Source organism: Myotis brandtii, unplaced genomic scaffold (assembly GCF_000412655.1).
Source record: "Myotis brandtii unplaced genomic scaffold, ASM41265v1 scaffold493, whole genome shotgun sequence".
In the NCBI taxonomy this organism is placed as follows: domain Eukaryota; kingdom Metazoa; phylum Chordata; class Mammalia; order Chiroptera; family Vespertilionidae; genus Myotis; species Myotis brandtii.
Genome location: NW_005368827.1, coordinates 3323322 through 3342803, shown reverse-complemented (window position 1 = coordinate 3342803; position 19482 = coordinate 3323322). Strand labels below are relative to the sequence as shown.

At 35.5% G+C, this 19482-nt stretch overlaps 1 protein-coding gene across 1 annotated transcript in view; it reads right to left on the bottom strand.

Moving 5' to 3' along the window:
* Positions 1-19482, bottom strand: part of LRP1B (low density lipoprotein receptor-related protein 1B) — a 1756854-nt gene that overhangs the window by 33950 nt on the left and 1703422 nt on the right. The window contains exons 85-86 of the mRNA XM_014548045.1: positions 17977-18151; positions 13636-13740 (exon numbers count right to left, since the gene is read on the bottom strand). Coding sequence (XP_014403531.1) covers positions 13636-13740; positions 17977-18151 — 280 coding nt within the window. The remainder of the gene's footprint in view (positions 1-13635; positions 13741-17976; positions 18152-19482) is intronic.

Below are 19482 nucleotides of genomic sequence, written 5' to 3'. Positions count from 1 at the left end.
TAGAAACATTGATGAGAGAGAAACATCGATCAGCTGCCTCCTGCACACCTCCTACTGGGGATGTGCCCACAACCAAGGTACATGCCCTTGACCAGAATCGAACCTGGGACCTTTCAGTCTGCAGGCTGACGCTCTATCCACGGAGCCAAACCAGTGAGGGCTACTTTTTTTTTTTTTACATGTTGAAGACAATACTCTATGTTCTTTACATATGTTACAAGTCTTAATCCTCAAAACAGTCTTAGGAAGAACACTCTTAGTGTTGCCCCAATAAGGTGACAAAAGAGGTGAAAGAACAAAAACTAAACAAACAAACTGTAATCCCAAGATATATTGTCCTCTATCACTTGTATCTTCTTTGTGCATTATTTACTAACAAACAACTCTTATTTACTTATTCATTTTTGAAATATATTTTTATTGATTTCAGAGAGGAAGGGAGAGGAAGAGAGAGATAGAATCTTCAATGATGAGAGAGAATCATTGATCAACTGCCTGCCTCCTGCACATTGGGTATCGAGCCCACAACCTGGGCATGTGCCCTGACTGGGAATTGAACCGTGACCTCCTGGTTCATAGGTCAATTGTCAATCACTGAGCCACATGGGCTGGGCACTAACTCTTAAAGAGCCATTTTTTAAATTGAAAACAACAACGACTTTGTTCTTTGTTACATGGCACACTGGGATTCATTTTAAAGTTTACTTTTCAAACCTATGGCTTTTTGTTCCAGCTTAGCACCATAACACCCAGACCTCTCTAAAACATTCATATGATTGTGATACTTCATATTTTAAAGTTACTAGTGTCTTCCTACTGCTTAAGAATAGATTTCAGATTCCTAGCTAAGCATTCTATGCTCCTTGGAATTTATTCACCATCCAATACTCCTTCACGAGCACCATTTATCCCATAGCCCTCAAATCCCCAGGACCCCTGCCATATTCCTTCTCGCTCATCTTTTTTTCCTTAAATAGAATCAGAGGCTCTCAAGAGCAAGAGCTATACCTTACTTTCCTCCTATTTTCTATCCATTTTTCTGATATAGTTCCATAGTAAAACCACACATAAACAAAAGGCAAGTAGAAGAGATAAAAAATGAGTAAGATGTTTTCTTAAGAAGTTATGATGATAAATTAAGCCCATTTGGGTCTTTATCTAGAGAGATATTTTACCTGAGTTTAGAACATTCAGGAAACACATGGTGATAGTTTTAGAAGGTGTCATAAAGATGATAAAAAATTATAATAAGATGAATCCCTTTTCTATTTTGTTTGACTTGGGGATTTCGGAAATTAATTAAAAAAGAGATGTGGTATGAGAAAGATGACCACATCAGAGGCTATCAGATCTCACAATCCAACACAGGATCCAAGATGTTATTTTTAGCAACAATTAAGAACATATTACATGCAGAGTACATGCTAGCTGTGGGGGCAAAATAGATGAATCAGACATAACCTCTTGAAGAAATTTACAATTTGACAGAAAGAAACAGACATGTAAGTTTAAAGGAGTAGAACAGGCAGCATTCCCAGACCTATTTCATAAAAATATGTTTCATGTCCAGGTGAGAGGTAAATTCTAGCCATAAAATATGACATATCATAGAGTAGTATAAAAATATGAACACAGACAGTGTAGGAATGATCAGAGAAAGATATTTTGTGGAAAACCATCCCCCCCCCCGCAAAAAAAAAAACCAAAAGACAGATTTCTGTATAAGTCTAACTAAATCATAAAGAAAAAAATAGATTGGGGAAAAAATATAAGTTATTTAAAGCTTTTGCTTGAAATTAAGAAGTAAAATATAAAACAAGCAATGCCCTCTTGCTTTGGACTACATGAAGAATTGCTCTTGCTTTGGGCAAGAAGCAATAATATATCCTTGTAAGAAATGTGTTGGAATTTTGCCACATTGCCATTCTCAAACAGTGAGTGCCTAAATTGATATGATATCACAAGCAATGTAATATCAAAGTAAGATCTTTTTGGTTCTCCCTTTTTAGATTATACAAATGACCTTAAAAACCGACTTTTTCTTCTCTCTTTAAAAGAGAATGTGAGTTATAGGAAAAACATTTTTAAAATGTATTACTCAAATTCCACCAATAACAAATATCATCAAACTTTAAGCTACACAAGTCAATTATTTACCTCTGTTTTGTACACTGATATGTCCTTCAGTGCCTAGAATGTTGTCTGGTATATAGTAGATGTTCAATAAATATTTTTTGATGAATAAATATGAGAAAAGAATATTGGCAGTATTTTTGTAATCTAAAAGGGCAAAGTATGAACAAATGAAAGGACAGACACCTGGAATTCTAGTTCTTGTAGAATGTGGACAAAATAGACAGGGGCTATAATAAGAAATAGACTAACAGGTTTATTATCTTTCTTGAAGTTAAGCACAAATAGGCTACTTACATACCTAGATATAACCTGGTATATTATTTGAAGTATCAGGAAAATAAATTATAAATCATAGAGAAAAATTAAACATAAGTATTTGTGAGCTGAAAATTTTATGATTAGCTCCTTAGTTACCACATAGTGTTAATAACAGATTTTCTGTTAGTCTTAATTTTGTGGCCAGTGGTAGTCTTTATCTTCTCAGTGTCTTCATAGTTATTTTAGAGGGATTTGGGGCAAATGTGTATGTGGGGTTGTGACTGTGACCCAATTTTAAACCAGTTTCTAAACAAAAACATAGTTGGGGTGCAGATTTTAATACAATATACTTTACAGACTTGTATTAGTGAACAATTATTCCAAACTTATTACTTTACTGACAAGGAAAATGTGACACAAAGAGATGATGTAACTTGCCCCAAATCATAGCTAGTTTGATTCATAAAGTCTATACTTTTGAACCCAGTATTTCTACTTCTGGGTTTTAATTCTAGAAAACTAATGGAAAAGTATAAATATATTTACACACACATGTTTTCACCCTTAGGAAAAAATAGTTAACAAAAGAGACAAAAACAAAAACACACACCTTATTATTGAATGAAATGTGATTAATTAAATAAAGCAAGGAAAATACAAACAATGGAAAAATGGGCTACCATTAAGAATAAAAGCTATCGCTCTGGCTGGTTTGGCTCATTGGATACAGTGTCAGCCTATGGACTGAAGGGTCCTGGGTTTGATTCCGCAAAGGCACATAACAAAAGAGACAAAAACAAAAACACACACCTTATTATTGAATGAAATGTGATTAATTAAATAAAGCAAGGAAAATACAAACAATGGAAAAATGGGCTACCATTAAGAATAAAAGCTATCGCTCTGGCTGGTTTGGCTCAGTGGATACAGTGTCAGCCTATGGACTGAAGGGTCCTGGGTTCGATTCCGGTCAAGGACACATGTCTGGTTTGGGAGCTCGATCCCCAGTAGGGGCCATGCAGGAGGCAGCCGATCAATGATTCTCTCTCATTGATGTTTCTATCTCTCTCTCCCTCTCCCTACCTCTCTGAAATCAATAAAAAATATATTAAAAAATGAAGAAAATCTCTCCATTAACAGGGAAGGATGTTCATAATGTTCTGCAAAGTAAATAAACATAAAAGTATTTATCATGTGATCTTATTTTAGTGTAGAGTACTCTGCAACTGTATATTAGCATAAAGAAACTGAATGCATAAAAATCAAGTATTTAACTGGTTATTACTAAGACATCTGTGGATTTGAAAAGTTATCAGAATTACTAATTTTTACTTCTAAAATAAATATCTATAGTCTAAAAAATAATGCCTGGATGAAAATGTATGCAACATTGTCATTGAGGAGTTATTTTATTCTAGTCTGAGAAGTAATACTTTCTGTACTAAAGCTTGTCCAAATGAAGAAATTGTTGACTTCGTTTACTTTTGGAGACTAGAGAACCCTGAGTGATTTATCAAAAACAAAACAAAAAATTATAGTGTGAACAAAAGTCAGAAAAATACAGTGTGTACAAAAAAGAAATATGGAGTTTTCAAATCTTTGCTATTCTAACTACAGTGCTAAGATCTCGGCTAAGAGATGCTTGCCAAAGACAGGAGCTAGCATGTGAGATATCCAAGAGAACTTCAACAAGTTACTTAAAATAAAATCATATGCAAGTATTATGCCACCAAGATTGAAAAGTACATGATAGCTGTAATTCTGGAGCCACAGTTATGGTATGGAAACATCTAATTATGCAGAAATAAAGGACATAGTGTCTGTCTGTAAACACAGGTTTTCAGATTAATCTTACATGTGCTCATATAACATTTCTTCCCTGTGGAAATTATTATTTGTGCACTTACGAGTTTAATTCGTTCCGTGACGGAGCTCGTAACTCAAATTACTCATATGTCAAATCAACAGTGAACGAGTGAGACACGTGATGCTGGGCTGATGTTGTGGCATTCACTGTGACGTTCACTGAGCCAACTAGCGGTGGGGTATCTGAAGCTGGCTCGTAACCCGAATTTTAGCTCGCAACTCAAAGCAAAAAATCGGCTGAGAGACGGCTCGTATCTCGAAAAACTCGTTAGTCGGGACACTCATAAGTCAAGGCCCCACTGTATTAGAATCATCTTCTGAAAGAAGAAACATCTAAGGTTTACAGAGGCCACAGGCCACCAAAAAATAATTTGAGGAGTGAATGAATCCAGGTAAACATGACTTCAAAACCCATGCACTTTCCACTCACTGAATCTTGCAGAGTCGACAGAACTTACTATCTGTCTCACTGACTTTGATGTGGTGATCCCAGCCGATAAATGGATCCCTCTGGTACTGTCAATACAGAGAGCCATGCGAGCAGAATCAGGATTTGAATCTTCATTCAAAAACCAGACAACAGAAGGAAAAATTCTAGAGGGAGAAATCCCTGATCAACTCATTGTCCTTTACTATATTTTCTTTTTTTAAAAAATATATTTTATTGGATTTTTATAGAGAGGAAGGAAGAGGGATAGAGAGTTAGAAACATTGATCAGCTGCCTCCTGCACACCTCCTACTGGGGATGTGCCCACAACCTGAACCTGGGACCTTTGTAAAACATTAATTCTAGGTATGTCTGTAGAAGAGATTAGCATTTGAATCTATAGATTGAGTAGAGAAGATCAACCTCACCTATTAGGGTGGACACTATACAATCCATTGAGGGTCTGAATAGAGGACAAAGGCAGAGGAAAGGCGCATTCACTCTCCCTGCTTGAGCTAAGATATCATTTTCTCCTGCCCTCATACATCAACACTCCTGGGTCTTGAACTATTGCACTCAGACTTACATACACTATCAGTTCCTTTAGTTCGGACACTTTCACATTTGAACCAAATGCTCCAGCTTGCAGACAGTAGATTGAGGGACTTTTAGGCCTCCATAATTGTATGAGGCAGTTCTTATAATAAATCAATATCCCCTTCTTTAAATGTATATGGAGTTTGGTTCTGTTTGTGTGGAGAACCCTGATATAATCCTATCTAATAACAGACAAACATGGTAATTGACCATACCTTTGCTATGCCTCCCATTGGCTAATCAGCATGATATGCAAATTAATCGCCAACAAAGATGGCGGCCGGCAGCCACGCAGCTGAAGCGAGCAGGAGGCTTGCTTGCTCCAGTGATGGAGGAAGCCAAGGTTCCCCGCCTGCTGCGGCCCGGCTCTGAGCTCCGAAAGCAACAAAGTTTCAATTATAGAAGCTAAACAAACCCCAGATACCTGCTTTCAGCAATCCCTGAGTTCCAACTATTGAGATAATAAGAGTCAAATAGGAAAAAGTATGAAGAGGCATCTGGGTTTGGTGAGCTCTTTGAGCAAAGACACCTAACTGTGGAATGGTCCTGCAGTATGTGCCACAGCTGTGTATAAGTTTGGTAATAGTGTTAGGAGACACAGGGTAGAAAAAAATATCCATTATCGGAGGGTGAAATACTGTGAATGTTGCTGAGAGGTAATGCTGATGAGGTGGTTCTATACTTTAGAGAAACTAAATATGATATAAATGCAAGTCTGACCCTAGGGAGAAATCTTAGAAATAGGAAGACACAGTTAACTTGATATCAAGTTCAACAGTTCTTCACAGTATTAATAATAAATTCAATGTCTCACAAAAAAAAACAACTATTGAACACTACAAACATTGCCAAATAACACATATTAGACTTTTTAAAATGTGGGTTTAACATTAATCAATATATCTACATGAATACAAATCAAAACTCTCTCTAAATAAACATGAAAAAATAAAAAAACATTTTTTTCTACGGCTCTTTTTGGAGTTTTATTTTTCTATCATACATAGTAGTAAGTGACAATGGCCATCAAGTTACAAAAATGAAGGCTTTCAAAGAACAAACCTATTCCTTAATTAAAAGGATACAATAATACAATTTCTATGTGAAAAAAAATCTATAAAGTATTCAGATCTACCTCCATAGATCTGAATACTTTATAGGTTACCCCAAAGTGTATAAGTTCTGCACAATTTAAATAGTTTTATTATATTAAGAAAAGAAACATTTATTCACAACAAAACTATATCTTATCTGTTAAAGAAATATTTTCCCGTAAAGGCTTTTAGATAAAATAGTGCATACTAGCTTTTCACTAAAGATACATGACCATTACCAATTGAAATCTGAGGATTGAATCTGTTTCCTAAGATCTACCCTTATAAGGAGAATCAACAATGAGAAAGATAATCTGAGGGCTTAATATTATTTTAGATAAAAAATTTGTGTATTGTACATGATCATACACTTTTCATTCAATTTTTTAAAAAGATAATCTGAGGGCTTAATATTATTTTAGATAAAAAAAATTGTGTATTGTACATGATCATACACTTTTTATTCAATTTATTTATATTTTAGTACCAGATAAATTATAAATATCATAAAGCTAGAAAAATGTTCATATTCTAGAAAAACACAAACATAAAATTTGTGTCTGAACCATTTATACATCCTGCATAGTCTCTTAACAGTAGGCCCTTAATCAATAGTAAAAGTTTATTTATATTTTAGTACCAGATAAATTATAAATATCATAAAGCTAGAAAAATGTTCATATTCTAGAAAAACACAAACATAAAATTTGTGTCTGAACCATTTCTACATCCTGCATAGTCTCTTAGCAGTGGGCCCTTAATCAATAGTAAAAGTCCACTTGAATACTTATCTTCCTTGTTGTAAATATATCTCCTCCGAGATCCCACTTTTCCTTGAAGTTACCATTGTTTTTCCTTCATTTAAAATGTAGCCAAACATTCAGAAAGAAATCTACATTCTTCTCTACTTCCTTACTTTTCACATAACCAACTACCATCTGGTTTCTATCATATAGGGTGTTCAAGACATGCCCCATAATTGCCATCTAATTGCAAGTTGATATTCTTTGATGCTCTCTACTCTTTTGACTTTGAGGAATCTACTCTTTGATAATTACTCTGCACTTTCTATTTACTTTTGTTGATTTCTCCATATCTTTTTTCTCTTCATCATAATATGCCACACAGTCTGTGTTCTATTCTCAACAATCTTCACCTTTTTCTTTCAGATTTGTTCTCTGACTGTGCCAGTCCTCTTTCAAGAAATGTGTTCAGTAATTAGCCCTATAAAATCACTGCACTTTTTTTCAAAATACTGTGAAAATATCAGTTCATCTATAAAGTCTTTTTTTCCCCTCTCAGTTGATCTCTCTATTCAGTTGTTTTCCCATAACACTTTGGTGATATATATATTATAACAACTGTCAAACGGTATTTTGATTTTTTAAAAAACCCATTTATCTAATCAAATGAATATTAAATTCTTCAAAAGTGAAAATCACTTTGGGATTAGTACAGAATAAAAAAGGCAGCAGAACGTAGGAGCTATAACCAGGACATGGACTTAAGAATCAAGCAGAGGTCTCAGGCACCCATCACTTCCTAGGATATAACCTCTGTGCTATTATCAGTGAAATGGGTATAACAATTAAAAATAAAAATTACATAATATTCTAATTGTATACATACAATGTTTAAAGTACTTAACACAGTGCTGTCGCAAAGTATTTGCTAAACCAGTTTAACTGTCAATCATTCCCCTTTCAAATTTAACCAGGGTCTCACTCATCACAGGTTCCCAGTACCTATTTGGTGAATGAATTAATGAATGCATGATAACAGAATGCAATTATCTCTTTTATGCTTCTTTTAAGATTTAAGTTGATTTGCGGAATTCAGTAAGCTTTACTCCTGAAATCAGAATAAATTTTAGGGCATAGAAAACCAAGGCACAGACAAATTTTTCATAAAGCCAAATGCAAATAGAGATGTAGACAGAGATACAGAAAGTAAGAGGTGTTTGCTCCAAGCCCCTCCAATTAACATAGTTTACTGACTGTGTTTATCAGATAAGCTGATTATGACCTTAGAAGGCCAGTTGCCCCTGATGATACTTGGTAAGAGTATGATGTGGAAGAGAACAGTATTGCGGGCCACTGTGCCCATGAGCGATATATTCTGGTGACATGGACAGCCTCTGAACAGGCCATGGTCCTGAGGCTTACTTGTGGGGAGAAGGCAGGGTGAGCCTGAAATGTCATGTGTGCTTTGCCTGGGAACAGCAAGAGAGCAACAAGGTGAAAGAAGGCTGGGCCCCAGAGCAGGCATTGCCAGTGTCCTAAAAATGAAGCAATGAAAGTACCTACATTAATGCTTGGTCAAGGATCACCCTGGATTTCCTAACTGAAATATCCAGGAATCCATTGTCCTTTCCTTCAGTTGCACTGCCAAGGTTCAGGCCCTCACCACTTTTCACCTGAAGTGTTGCCATACCTTTTGATATGTGGTCCTCCCTGATCTCAAGGGCTTTCCTCCACATGCCAACAAAGGTCTCCTTCAAAATCAAACTCCTTCAGCTCAAGCCTCTGCCTCAGATCTCATTGGCTAATTATTCTTTAAAGGATCCTATGGAATCCCTTACTCATGGCATAAATTGGATTCCAGTTTGTCTTTCTAGTTTTATTGCCTCACAACCCTCCATCTGTCAACACTATAGTCATTCTTAATTCTAGCTATGTTAAACCATTCCTAGCCATTAAGTCTCCTATATGTGTCTTTGCTTATTTTATTCTTTTATCCCCCAGAATGTTCTTCCCAACCTCACTGAACTACATCAGGTGCATGAACAAAAGGTTGCCTTCCCTGTAAAGTCTTCCATGTTCCCATGTCCCATTTTGAGTGAGTCACTTGCCCTGTTAAGATTTCACTGTGTTTTTTTTTTATTACTGTGTTCACAATTACATTATTATAGATTAATTAGTTGCTTATAAATTCCTAACCCCTCTAATTAGTGAGTTCCTTGATGCCTAGGTTTTAATTTAACTCATCTTCACTTATCTAGGATTGAGCACACTTTCAGGGTCTTATAAATATTTGCTGAAAACCTGGAGGAATGTAGGGTAGAGGCAGGGCAAAGGTAGGACTAAAGAAGGGTTATCTGTCTTCAACTGCATAAGCTGCTAAACTTGAGTATGAACTGAGAAATGAATCAATTTCTTGAAATAGTTTATGTACATTTTATAGACTAAAATTTAAAGTGATATTTATGGATGTGTTTTATTTAAAATATTGGTTTAACACATTCAAATATCTTCCAGAAAAAAAGTAATATCCAATTTTCCTATGCAATTATTTTAATAACTTCCAATATTTTCCCAACTATTGTATAAAGAATCACATTTTCTTGAATAAAAACAGATCTTTTTGAATAAAACTGCAGAGTTTTGGTAAGGAGACATCTGAATTTAAATACCATTGTGCTTTAAAACTATTATTAAGTACTCTGAGACACCACCATGGGGCTAACTTTGGGTGCCTATCAGGGTTTCTACTTGCAACATTGGGTCTTAAGGAGTGTGCCAGATATGATCCCACCTCTAAAGCTCAAATACACAATTAAAAGATAACTTGCACTGTAATGAATGTTGATAGTTTCCTCAAAAGTGGTCCTTGAAATTTCTCAGAGGAAATGAGTTTGCTATGACAAACTGAATTGAGAAAGTCTGATTTCAACTATTCAGAAACAAAATTTCTAGAATTTTTAGCAGGTACATTTTTTCTGTATAAGAAGTCTTATTGATTAAGGTAAGATCATTTCTAGTAAAATTTTGGGATACATAATAAGGTATTTTTCATCAGTACTTGAAGTGAAAAGTCAGTTACTAAATAAGAACTACCACTCCAAATATGGTATATAGCGATAGAGTCTAAAAATACCTGCTTCTATACTTCTCTAGTTCAAAGCACTAGTCTAACTAATATATTTCATTAGACAGTTTCATGAACTTGTTCATTCCCTCCATTACATTTCTAGGCTTTCTGACTATGGTGCATACAATTGTCGGTGAGCGAAGCACAGGTTAAGTGTGTATGACACAGATGAGCCCGGGGATTAAGTATACACTGAAATGCACGTGGATGTTCATGATTTAAGCCAATGGACTGTGGCCTGAAATGATGTCACACGAAGTGGAGCAGTAAGTGGAAGGTTAAACCTACTTGCATCTCGGCTCATTAAACGCAGTTAAAGTGCAAATCCCCTCATTCTGACAGTAGTGATCACAAGGGTTCTCTTTCTGGTCACAGCGCTGACTTTTAAACCCCACAGAGCATCTGCAGAATTTCAGTAAAATACAGCCAAATAAAGCATCTGACTTGCTATTTTTTGTTAATATGTTTCAAATTTACTTCATACAGAATATGTGATTAACATTGTTCTCAGGTATGCTCACTTCTCTCTCATACAAACTCATCACATGCTACTCTGACGAGGTGGGTACAGAATGCAGGCATGGCTCTTATGTGGGCATTACCCTTCTGGTCAAGCAGGGATAAAGGAAAACTCAAAGTAGAGGACACATAAGTTGAATAGTTTTATTTCAAATTGTCCATTCTGGACTATTGGTTATTTGAGAGGAGGAAATATTAAATTCCAGATTTTCTTAAAGCAGAGAATCTCCAATACTTTCCAAACATTTAGAAACCCAGGTTCGAGTTAATGTATTACAAAGGAGCAAGGCTTAATAGGTCTGCATAATACAACACTCTTAAAATGAATACAAATATCAAAAGCTTTATACACTTGAAACTATACCTAAAAATCTTTCGAAAAGAATGACCTTAAGTACTGAAGTATTCATAATAGGATCATATCTGGGTTTCACATATCTGAATAAAGTCAATAAAACTAAAACAATTTCGCCCAACACTTCCAACTTCAAAAATCTATGAATGTCTGAAATGGGTATGATGCTAAAATTTAAATGAGTTCTCCTTATGAAGTCACTAGCCAACTGATGAAGGAGGAGATTCTGTAGCACAAGAGCCAATGAGAGAAAATACCTGATCAAAGGTGTCCATAAAATATTTATTAAAATGTATTTCCCCCCAAGAAAGGAGAACAATAGAGCAGGGATTCCATGTACAACCAAAGTCATACTATTAAAAGCCCACAAAGTTGTAAAATACTCACAGACACACAGGTACATTTGTCTCAGGGTCCAGCTGACATGTGCCACCATTGTAACAGTAGCCGTCACATAACTGACAGCTAGAGGCAATCTTTCCATTGGTGCAGCTGCAACAACAAAGGAAAAGAAATCTCATCATTACTGGCATCATCATTGTTTAAAGCTGACACAATTATAGACTAAAATTTAAAGTGGTATTTATGGATGTGTTTTATTTAAAAATATTGGTTTAACACATTCAAATATCTTCCAGAAAAAAAGTAATATCCAATTTTCCTATGCAATTATTTTAATAACTTCCAATATTTTCCCAACTATTGTATAAAGAATCACATTTTCTTGAATAAAAACAGATATTTTTGAATAAAACTGCAGAGTTTTGGTAAGGAGACATCTGAATTTAAATACCATTGTGCTTTAAAACTATTATTAAGTACTCTGAGACACCACCATGGGGCTAACTTTGGGTGCCTATCAGGGTTTCTACTTGCAACATTGGGTCTTAAGGAGTGTGCCAGATATGATCCCACCTCTAAAGCTCAAATACACAATTAAAAGATAACTTGCACTGTAATGAATGTTGATAGTTTCCTCAAAAGTGGTCCTTAAAATTTCTCAGAGAAAATGAATTTGCTATGACAAACTGAATTGAGAAAGTCTGATTTCAACTATTCAGAAACAAAATTTCTAGAATTTTTAGCAGGTACATTTTTTCTGTATAAGAAGTCTTATTGATTAAGGTAAGATCATTTCTAGTAAAATTTTGGGATACATAATAAGGTATTTTTCATCAGTACTTGAAGTGAAAAGTCAGTTACTAAATAAGAACTACCACTCCAAATATGGTATATAGCGATAGAGTCTAAAAATACCTGCTTCTATACTTCTCTAGTTCAAAGCACTAGTCTAACTAATATATTTCATTAGACAGTTTCATGAACTTGTTCATTCCTTCCATTACATTTCTAGGCTTTCCGACTATGGTGCATACAATTGTCGGTGAGCGAAGCACAGGTTAAGTGTGTATGACACAGATGAGCCCGGGGATTAAGTATACACTGAAATGCACGTGGATGTTCATGATTTAAGCCAATGGACTGTGGCCTGAAATGATGTCACACGAAGTGGAGCAGTAAGTGGAAGGTTAAACCTACTTGCATCTCGGCTCATTAAACGCAGTTAAAGTGCAAATCCCCTCATTCTGACAGTAGTGATCACAAGGGTTCTCTTTCTGGTCACAGCGCTGACTTTTAAACCCCACAGAGCATCTGCAGAATTTCAGTAAAATACAGCCAAATAAAGCATCTGACTTGCTATTTTTTGTTAATATGTTTCAAATTTACTTCATACAGAATATGTGATTAACATTGTTCTCAGGTATGCTCACTTCTCTCTCATACAAACTCATCACATGCTACTCTGACGAGGTGGGTACAGAATGCAGGCATGGCTCTTATGTGGGCATTACCCTTCTGGTCAAGCAGGGATAAAGGAAAACTCAAAGTAGAGGACACATAAGTTGAATAGTTTTATTTCAAATTGTCCATTCTGGACTATTGGTTATTTGAGAGGAGGAAATATTAAATTCCAGATTTTCTTAAAGCAGAGAATCTCCAATACTTTCCAAACATTTAGAAACCCAGGTTCGAGTTAATGTATTACAAAGGAGCAAGGCTTAATAGGTCTGCATAATACAACACTCTTAAAATGAATACAAATATCAAAAGCTTTATACACTTGAAACTATACCTAAAAATCTTTCGAAAAGAATGACCTTAAGTACTGAAGTATTCATAATAGGATCATATCTGGGTTTCACATATCTGAATAAAGTCAATAAAACTAAAACAATTTCCCCCAACACTTCCAACTTCAAAAATCTATGGATGTCTGAAATGGGTATGATGCTAAAATTTAAATGAGTTCTCCTTATGAAGTCACTAGCCAACTGATGAAGGAGGAGATTCTGTAGCACAAGAGCCAATGAGAGAAAATACCTGATCAAAGGTGTCCATAAAATATTTATTAAAATGTATTTCCCCCCAAGAAAGGAGAACAATAGAGCAGGGATTCCATGTACAACCAAAGTCATACTATTAAAAGCCCACAAAGTTGTAAAATACTCACAGACACACAGGTACATTTGTCTCAGGGTCCAGCTGACATGTGCCACCATTGTAACAGTAGCCGTCACATAACTGACAGCTAGAGGCAATCTTTCCATTGGTGCAGCTGCAACAACAAAGGAAAAGAAATCTCATCATTACTGGCATCATCATTGTTTAAAGCTGACACAAATTCTCCACACGTGATAATATTCATCATAGAGGAGTCATGCAGGGGCTGGCCAAAAGTAAGTTTTCAGAAAGGAAGACTTGTTAAAGGCAAATATTTTTTAACAGAATAATGATAAAATTATTATTTTGGTAACTTTCAAATTTTCAACCCATTTGCTTTATATAAAAATTTAATTTAGCTAGATATATGTGTGAAAAAGATACACTCTAATTCCTATCACTTACATTTTGAGAAGATGTTATCTTCAGTATCTTATTCCCTTTTCCTATAACTAGAATTTGATGAGATCAGTGTGAATGATAAACTATATGATCATATACTCCCGAGGCAAATGCCTCATCCACTCCTTCTAATCTGGAAATCTAGGCCAAAGAATTATTAATGAGTTTTACTTTTCATATTTTGTAAGAAAGTATAGGATTATGCTGTAGTCACATGTGTCCCACTGCATTTCTTTGAATATGTATTGCAATTAATGTAAACCTTTTTATTCTAACAACAACAACAAAACAAAACATGGAGCAGTCCATTGCAAAAATAAATAGTACTGTTATAGGAACAATACGCAATATAGCAACAAAGTAATGAAGTAGCCTTACATGGAATACTTATGGAAATGATTCTAACATATGGCATATTTACATGTCTGAGATAAGAATAAACTATGACTATTGCTACAGGGGGAAAACAAGTATGATAATAATAGGAAAAAACAAATTTCTTATTTGCCATGTTATATTTTTAAATTAACAAATAAGTACTATTAGGTTGGACGTTAAAAATTGTTGGGGAAACAGAAAAAACTGCATTTGCATTCCAAATTTCCAAGGGACCTCTTCTATAAGAAGTCTGGTAGTAGAATTATACAATCCTGGGACCAACTAAGAATTATAACACATCCTGCCAATATTTTGATTGTGAGATCATGTTAGTACTAGGTGCTAGGAAGCAATCAGTGATATCACAATAAATCTAGACATAACCTTGACAAAGAAATCAGGCTGCAATATCATTGATTGATCACTTTGACCCTTTCCCTAATGGATATCTACTACAGTACATCCATCAAAGGGCAATTGCCAATGATAGGCTAGATGTCTGAAATATTGGTTAGCAATCCTGTAGTTCATTTATTTTGCGCATATTTGTTGGACTTCATGTGGTTGGCAGAGAAGCAAGAAATGGACTAAACTGCTTATAACTTTTTCTGGGTGCTTAATTTAAAAATATTGTTAAGGACATGAACTTTAAAATCACATTTCTTTTTAAGATGAACAGAAGCAATGAGTGAACTGGAGATAAAGAAAGTGGGACCAAATATGGGGGAGAGGCAGTGGTTTAAAGTTTCCAAGATTTAACAGAGACTATTACATCCTTTATAATCTATGAAGGCATGCAAATACAAATTCACACATATTCAGTGGTATTGGTGTCTGTATGGTAAGTGGGTTGAGGAGGCTGTTCCTTGCTCTCCATGCCTACCCTCCTTAAAAATCAAAGAGCAGAAAGTTAGTTTCTTGTTCTGTCAAAGGTACAACATCAAAGAGAAAAATAGCTCATTATGCATGAAGTGATTTTCCATATGAAAGATAACTATACACCAAATACTAGCTTTTTAAACAAAAAAAATCATATTTATTCATTGCTCTTAAACTTCTGCTTCCACAAGTAATAAAAGACGTTGCCTCTTTCTCCTAAAGGTTTTTTTTTTTGAATTCTCAATTGAAGACAGAAATTTGTACATATTTCAAATTAAAAACACAAATTCTCCAAATCATTATAATGCATCAGAATACAGTTCATTTTTTTAAAAAACTTCACCTGAGCATATTTTTTCATTGATTTTTAAAGAGAGGGGAAGAGAGAGGGAAAGACAGAGAGAAATATCAATGTGAGAGAAACACATAGATTGATTGTGTCCTGAATACACCCCAACCAGGGCCTGGGCCAGGGAGGAGCCTGCAACCGAGGTACTTGTCCTTGACCAGAATGGAACCTGAGACCTTTGGTCCATAGGCCGATGCTCTATCCACTAAGTCAAACTGGCTAGGGCTAGTTCATATTTCTAATGCTAGTTTTTATCATAATTTTGTTTATTACAGACATATGTCTCACACACATGCACAGACAGTTTGTGATATATCATTTTCCAAAAGTTAATTAATAGTTATCCAGTAGACGATATAGTAATCAACATCAAAGGCATTGTGTAGACTACTAAATATTATGATAAAATCTTTCTTCATCAACATTTACTTAGATTTACAGAGGAGAAAAAAAATTCAATTAGCTCCATGTTATCTCTATGCTCATTATACTTGACAGAGTATCTATTCTAATTGACAGTTCATAGGCTACACATTAGAAACACACCTATTAAGAATCACATGCATATAGGACAGTACTTGGTTCACTGTTAAGATAAAGCATATCCTAGAAATGAAAATAAACCTGTCTAATAATTTCAGCATACTCGGAGTCCTGTTTGGCATGTACGTTTTATGGTCTAATAAATCAAGTATTATACTCCTACTTTTAAAATTCCACTATCTACTCATTGTTACCAACTATTATTTACCTATTTTTACATTTATTTTTCTGAAAAAGATCTTTTAAGAGTCAGGAGCTATATGTTGAACCTCAACAGCCTACTCGAGTTATAAGGCTCATGTGTTTAGGTCGGCAGAGCCAAGTTCCCTGTAGAGCAGGCAGCACTGATGCCCTAGAGTCCTGCCCTCCCTTCCTCTCTTGGAACTTCCCCACGTAACGGAGACAGAACATGTGACTCTGTCTGAGACTTTCTAAGGTAAACTGAGTGGGAACCTGCCTCACAGCCTGCCGTAGGTCAGGGCCACGGTTCCCTGCGAGGATGAAATGGGTTGTGAAGAGGACTCTACAGCGCATTCCTGAGATGGTGCCCTGGACAGGAAGAAAGACATACGCCCACTAATTGAACTAGAGCTCTGGCAGGCTAAAAGTCTCATCACAAAGAACTGACGGGCTTAATAAGTAAACATGATTTTGGCAGTTTATATGAAAATGCATTTTGCTTTTATGTACTTACCAAAGGCACATATTTGTAATTAGTCATATTTTCAATTACTTTACTTTAAAGAAAAAATAAGGTACTTTCACAGGAACCAATTAGAGGGTTTGCGTAAATGACATTCATGATGATAACACAAATCATATTTAGAGTAAATTCTAAAATGAGAGTAAATAAAAGAGAAAAATGTTGATGCTGTAGGTAATAAAATTTTATGGGGCCTTGTTTGGCAGAGCACCGTAACTCAGGGCTGGCGCCGTCGCACAGCTGTGGCGGCGGGAGCTGTGGCAGGAACACTCACGGCCTGCTTTTCTGGCTCATATCATCATTTATTAGCTCCTAAGCAAGGCAAGTGGTAGAGTCCAGTGCTTTATAAGTTCTTCTTTTTAAAGGTTGTTGAAAGAAATTTGGAGTGAGGATTGACCTCTAACCTCAGTGGCATAAACTCGTTTCATGAAGAGACTGAATGACATTACCCTTTAGCTGTGATGATCTGTTTTCCATTCACTTGACCTTGAAGCCAAAGGGCAAAAGATAATGTAACCAAAGTATAACTTGAACATTTTTGTTTTAGTTGCTCCCCAGGAAACATTATTCCTTTTCCTTATTTTTATGTTCAAAGTAAAAAACAACAACAAACAAAACAAAACAACAACAACAACAAAAACCACGTAACTCCATTAGACAGGTCCTTTGCTTCTCCCCCAAAAGGATCGTTTTGTGACAACAGAGAGCCAATACTCACTGTAGAGAATAATAATGAAACAATTAAAAGCCTGAGCTATCCTAATTTAGGAATATTACACATAGCTTTCTGAAGGTATGTTGCATTTCACTATTTCTTGCTTACTATTATAAATATTCCATATAGGGAATGATCTGACCATATCATTACATGATCAATATTCATGTTCACATGATGTGCATAACAGGTGTTGAATAATTTGGATTTAATTTAAATGAACTGAACTTTATCTTCAGCAAAAAAACCCCACAAAAACACAAGGATGCAATAGTCACCATATTTTAGAATAAAAAGAATTTACATTGTTTTTACAGTTATTTGCTGGACTGCTAAACCCTTTGGGTTAAAATACTTTAATAATTAATTGATGTCCACTTACTTGCAAGATATATCATCACTGTCTTTATTTATAACACAGTGCCCGCCGTGGCATCTTATACATTTGTCAACCTCACATTTTGGTCCTTCATAGCGTGTTGGACAGACACAGTCAACGCTTCCGTCATTCCCAATAGTACAGGATTCAGAATTCACACAGTAGTGGTGACACACATCTATGAAGAATGCACAACAGAAAAATAAAATTATATTACAAGATATTTTTCTTCAGTCGCAATAAATGTTTCCATTTCATTTAATATTTAAAGTCAGTTGATCAATATGTAGATTAATTTAACAAAACAGCTTGTAATAACATGGAACTAGAAATTTCTAATAATGCTATTGATTTGATTCCTCTTTTTGCCTGAGTTGGGAATCATTTCAGCTGGCTAAGGGGAAATGGGTTATATGGATATAATGCTAGCTGACAAACTCTTTGGTTTCTGAATTTTAAAGTTTAAGTCAACAGGTTCCTTAGCTTTCCTTCTGGGGAGCAATATTAGTATTCTTCTGAAATGAGCAGAAATGCTCAAGTTTTCTTAGATGTTCCACTTTTCATCCAGAGAACAGGGTGGTGTATGGTGAATAGGGGACTCCTCCCTCTGCACCAGGCCTTGGTGTGATGGAGAGAAGCTCCCTGGACACGTGCCAGAGCAGGCCCAGTATTTTCTAAGACCTGGGTAGGTGGGCAGACAATAGGAGCATGGTGAATAGGGGACTCCTCCCTCTGCACCAGGCCTTGTTGTGATGGAGAGAAGCCCCCTGGACACGTGCCAGAGCAGGCCAAAGTATTTTCTAAGACGTGGGCAGGTGGGCAGACAATAGGTGCGCCTCTGATGAAACGCCAAGGGAAAGTGGCCTGGGAAACTGGCTGGTCCATCATGGGTGGGAAAGGACAGTGTTACGTCTAGTCTATTGTCCCCTCCCAGGTGAGAACATAACCTGCCCATCAGGCAGAGGGAAAGCCGTCCTGGAGTCTGAGCTCTTTGCTTTGAAAGAAGTTCCTTAGTGAGCATTACAGACAATTTCCTCAACTATGATGGAAGATGTCCTCAAATATTTGTTCCCATACCTCTTTTTTTTATATACCTCCTGAACATGAGTAATAAAAACAAAGATCATTTAGTGTGATAGCCACACTAATTCTGTAATTAGACATTCAGCCTCCGTCTTTTGAAAAGCAGACATGTCTACATGTATGTTTATGAATATATTAGAATTTACAACATTCAAAATGTTGACATTCACAATACAAATAATATTAAGCAAAGTAAATGATTAAATTGATACCAAAGTTGGGATTTGGAAGCAGCAATTTTCTTTTAGCTATCTAAAAGTGAAGCTATGTTAAATGAGATTAGCTGAGATAAAAATCACAATTTACAAACTTTAACCTGCTCAAAGACAATTTTAGTGGCTGAGACAAATTAAAACATAATTTATTATTCTCATGTTTATATATTTATTTAGCCCTTTATTAAATCAGACAGAAATTAAATTTATT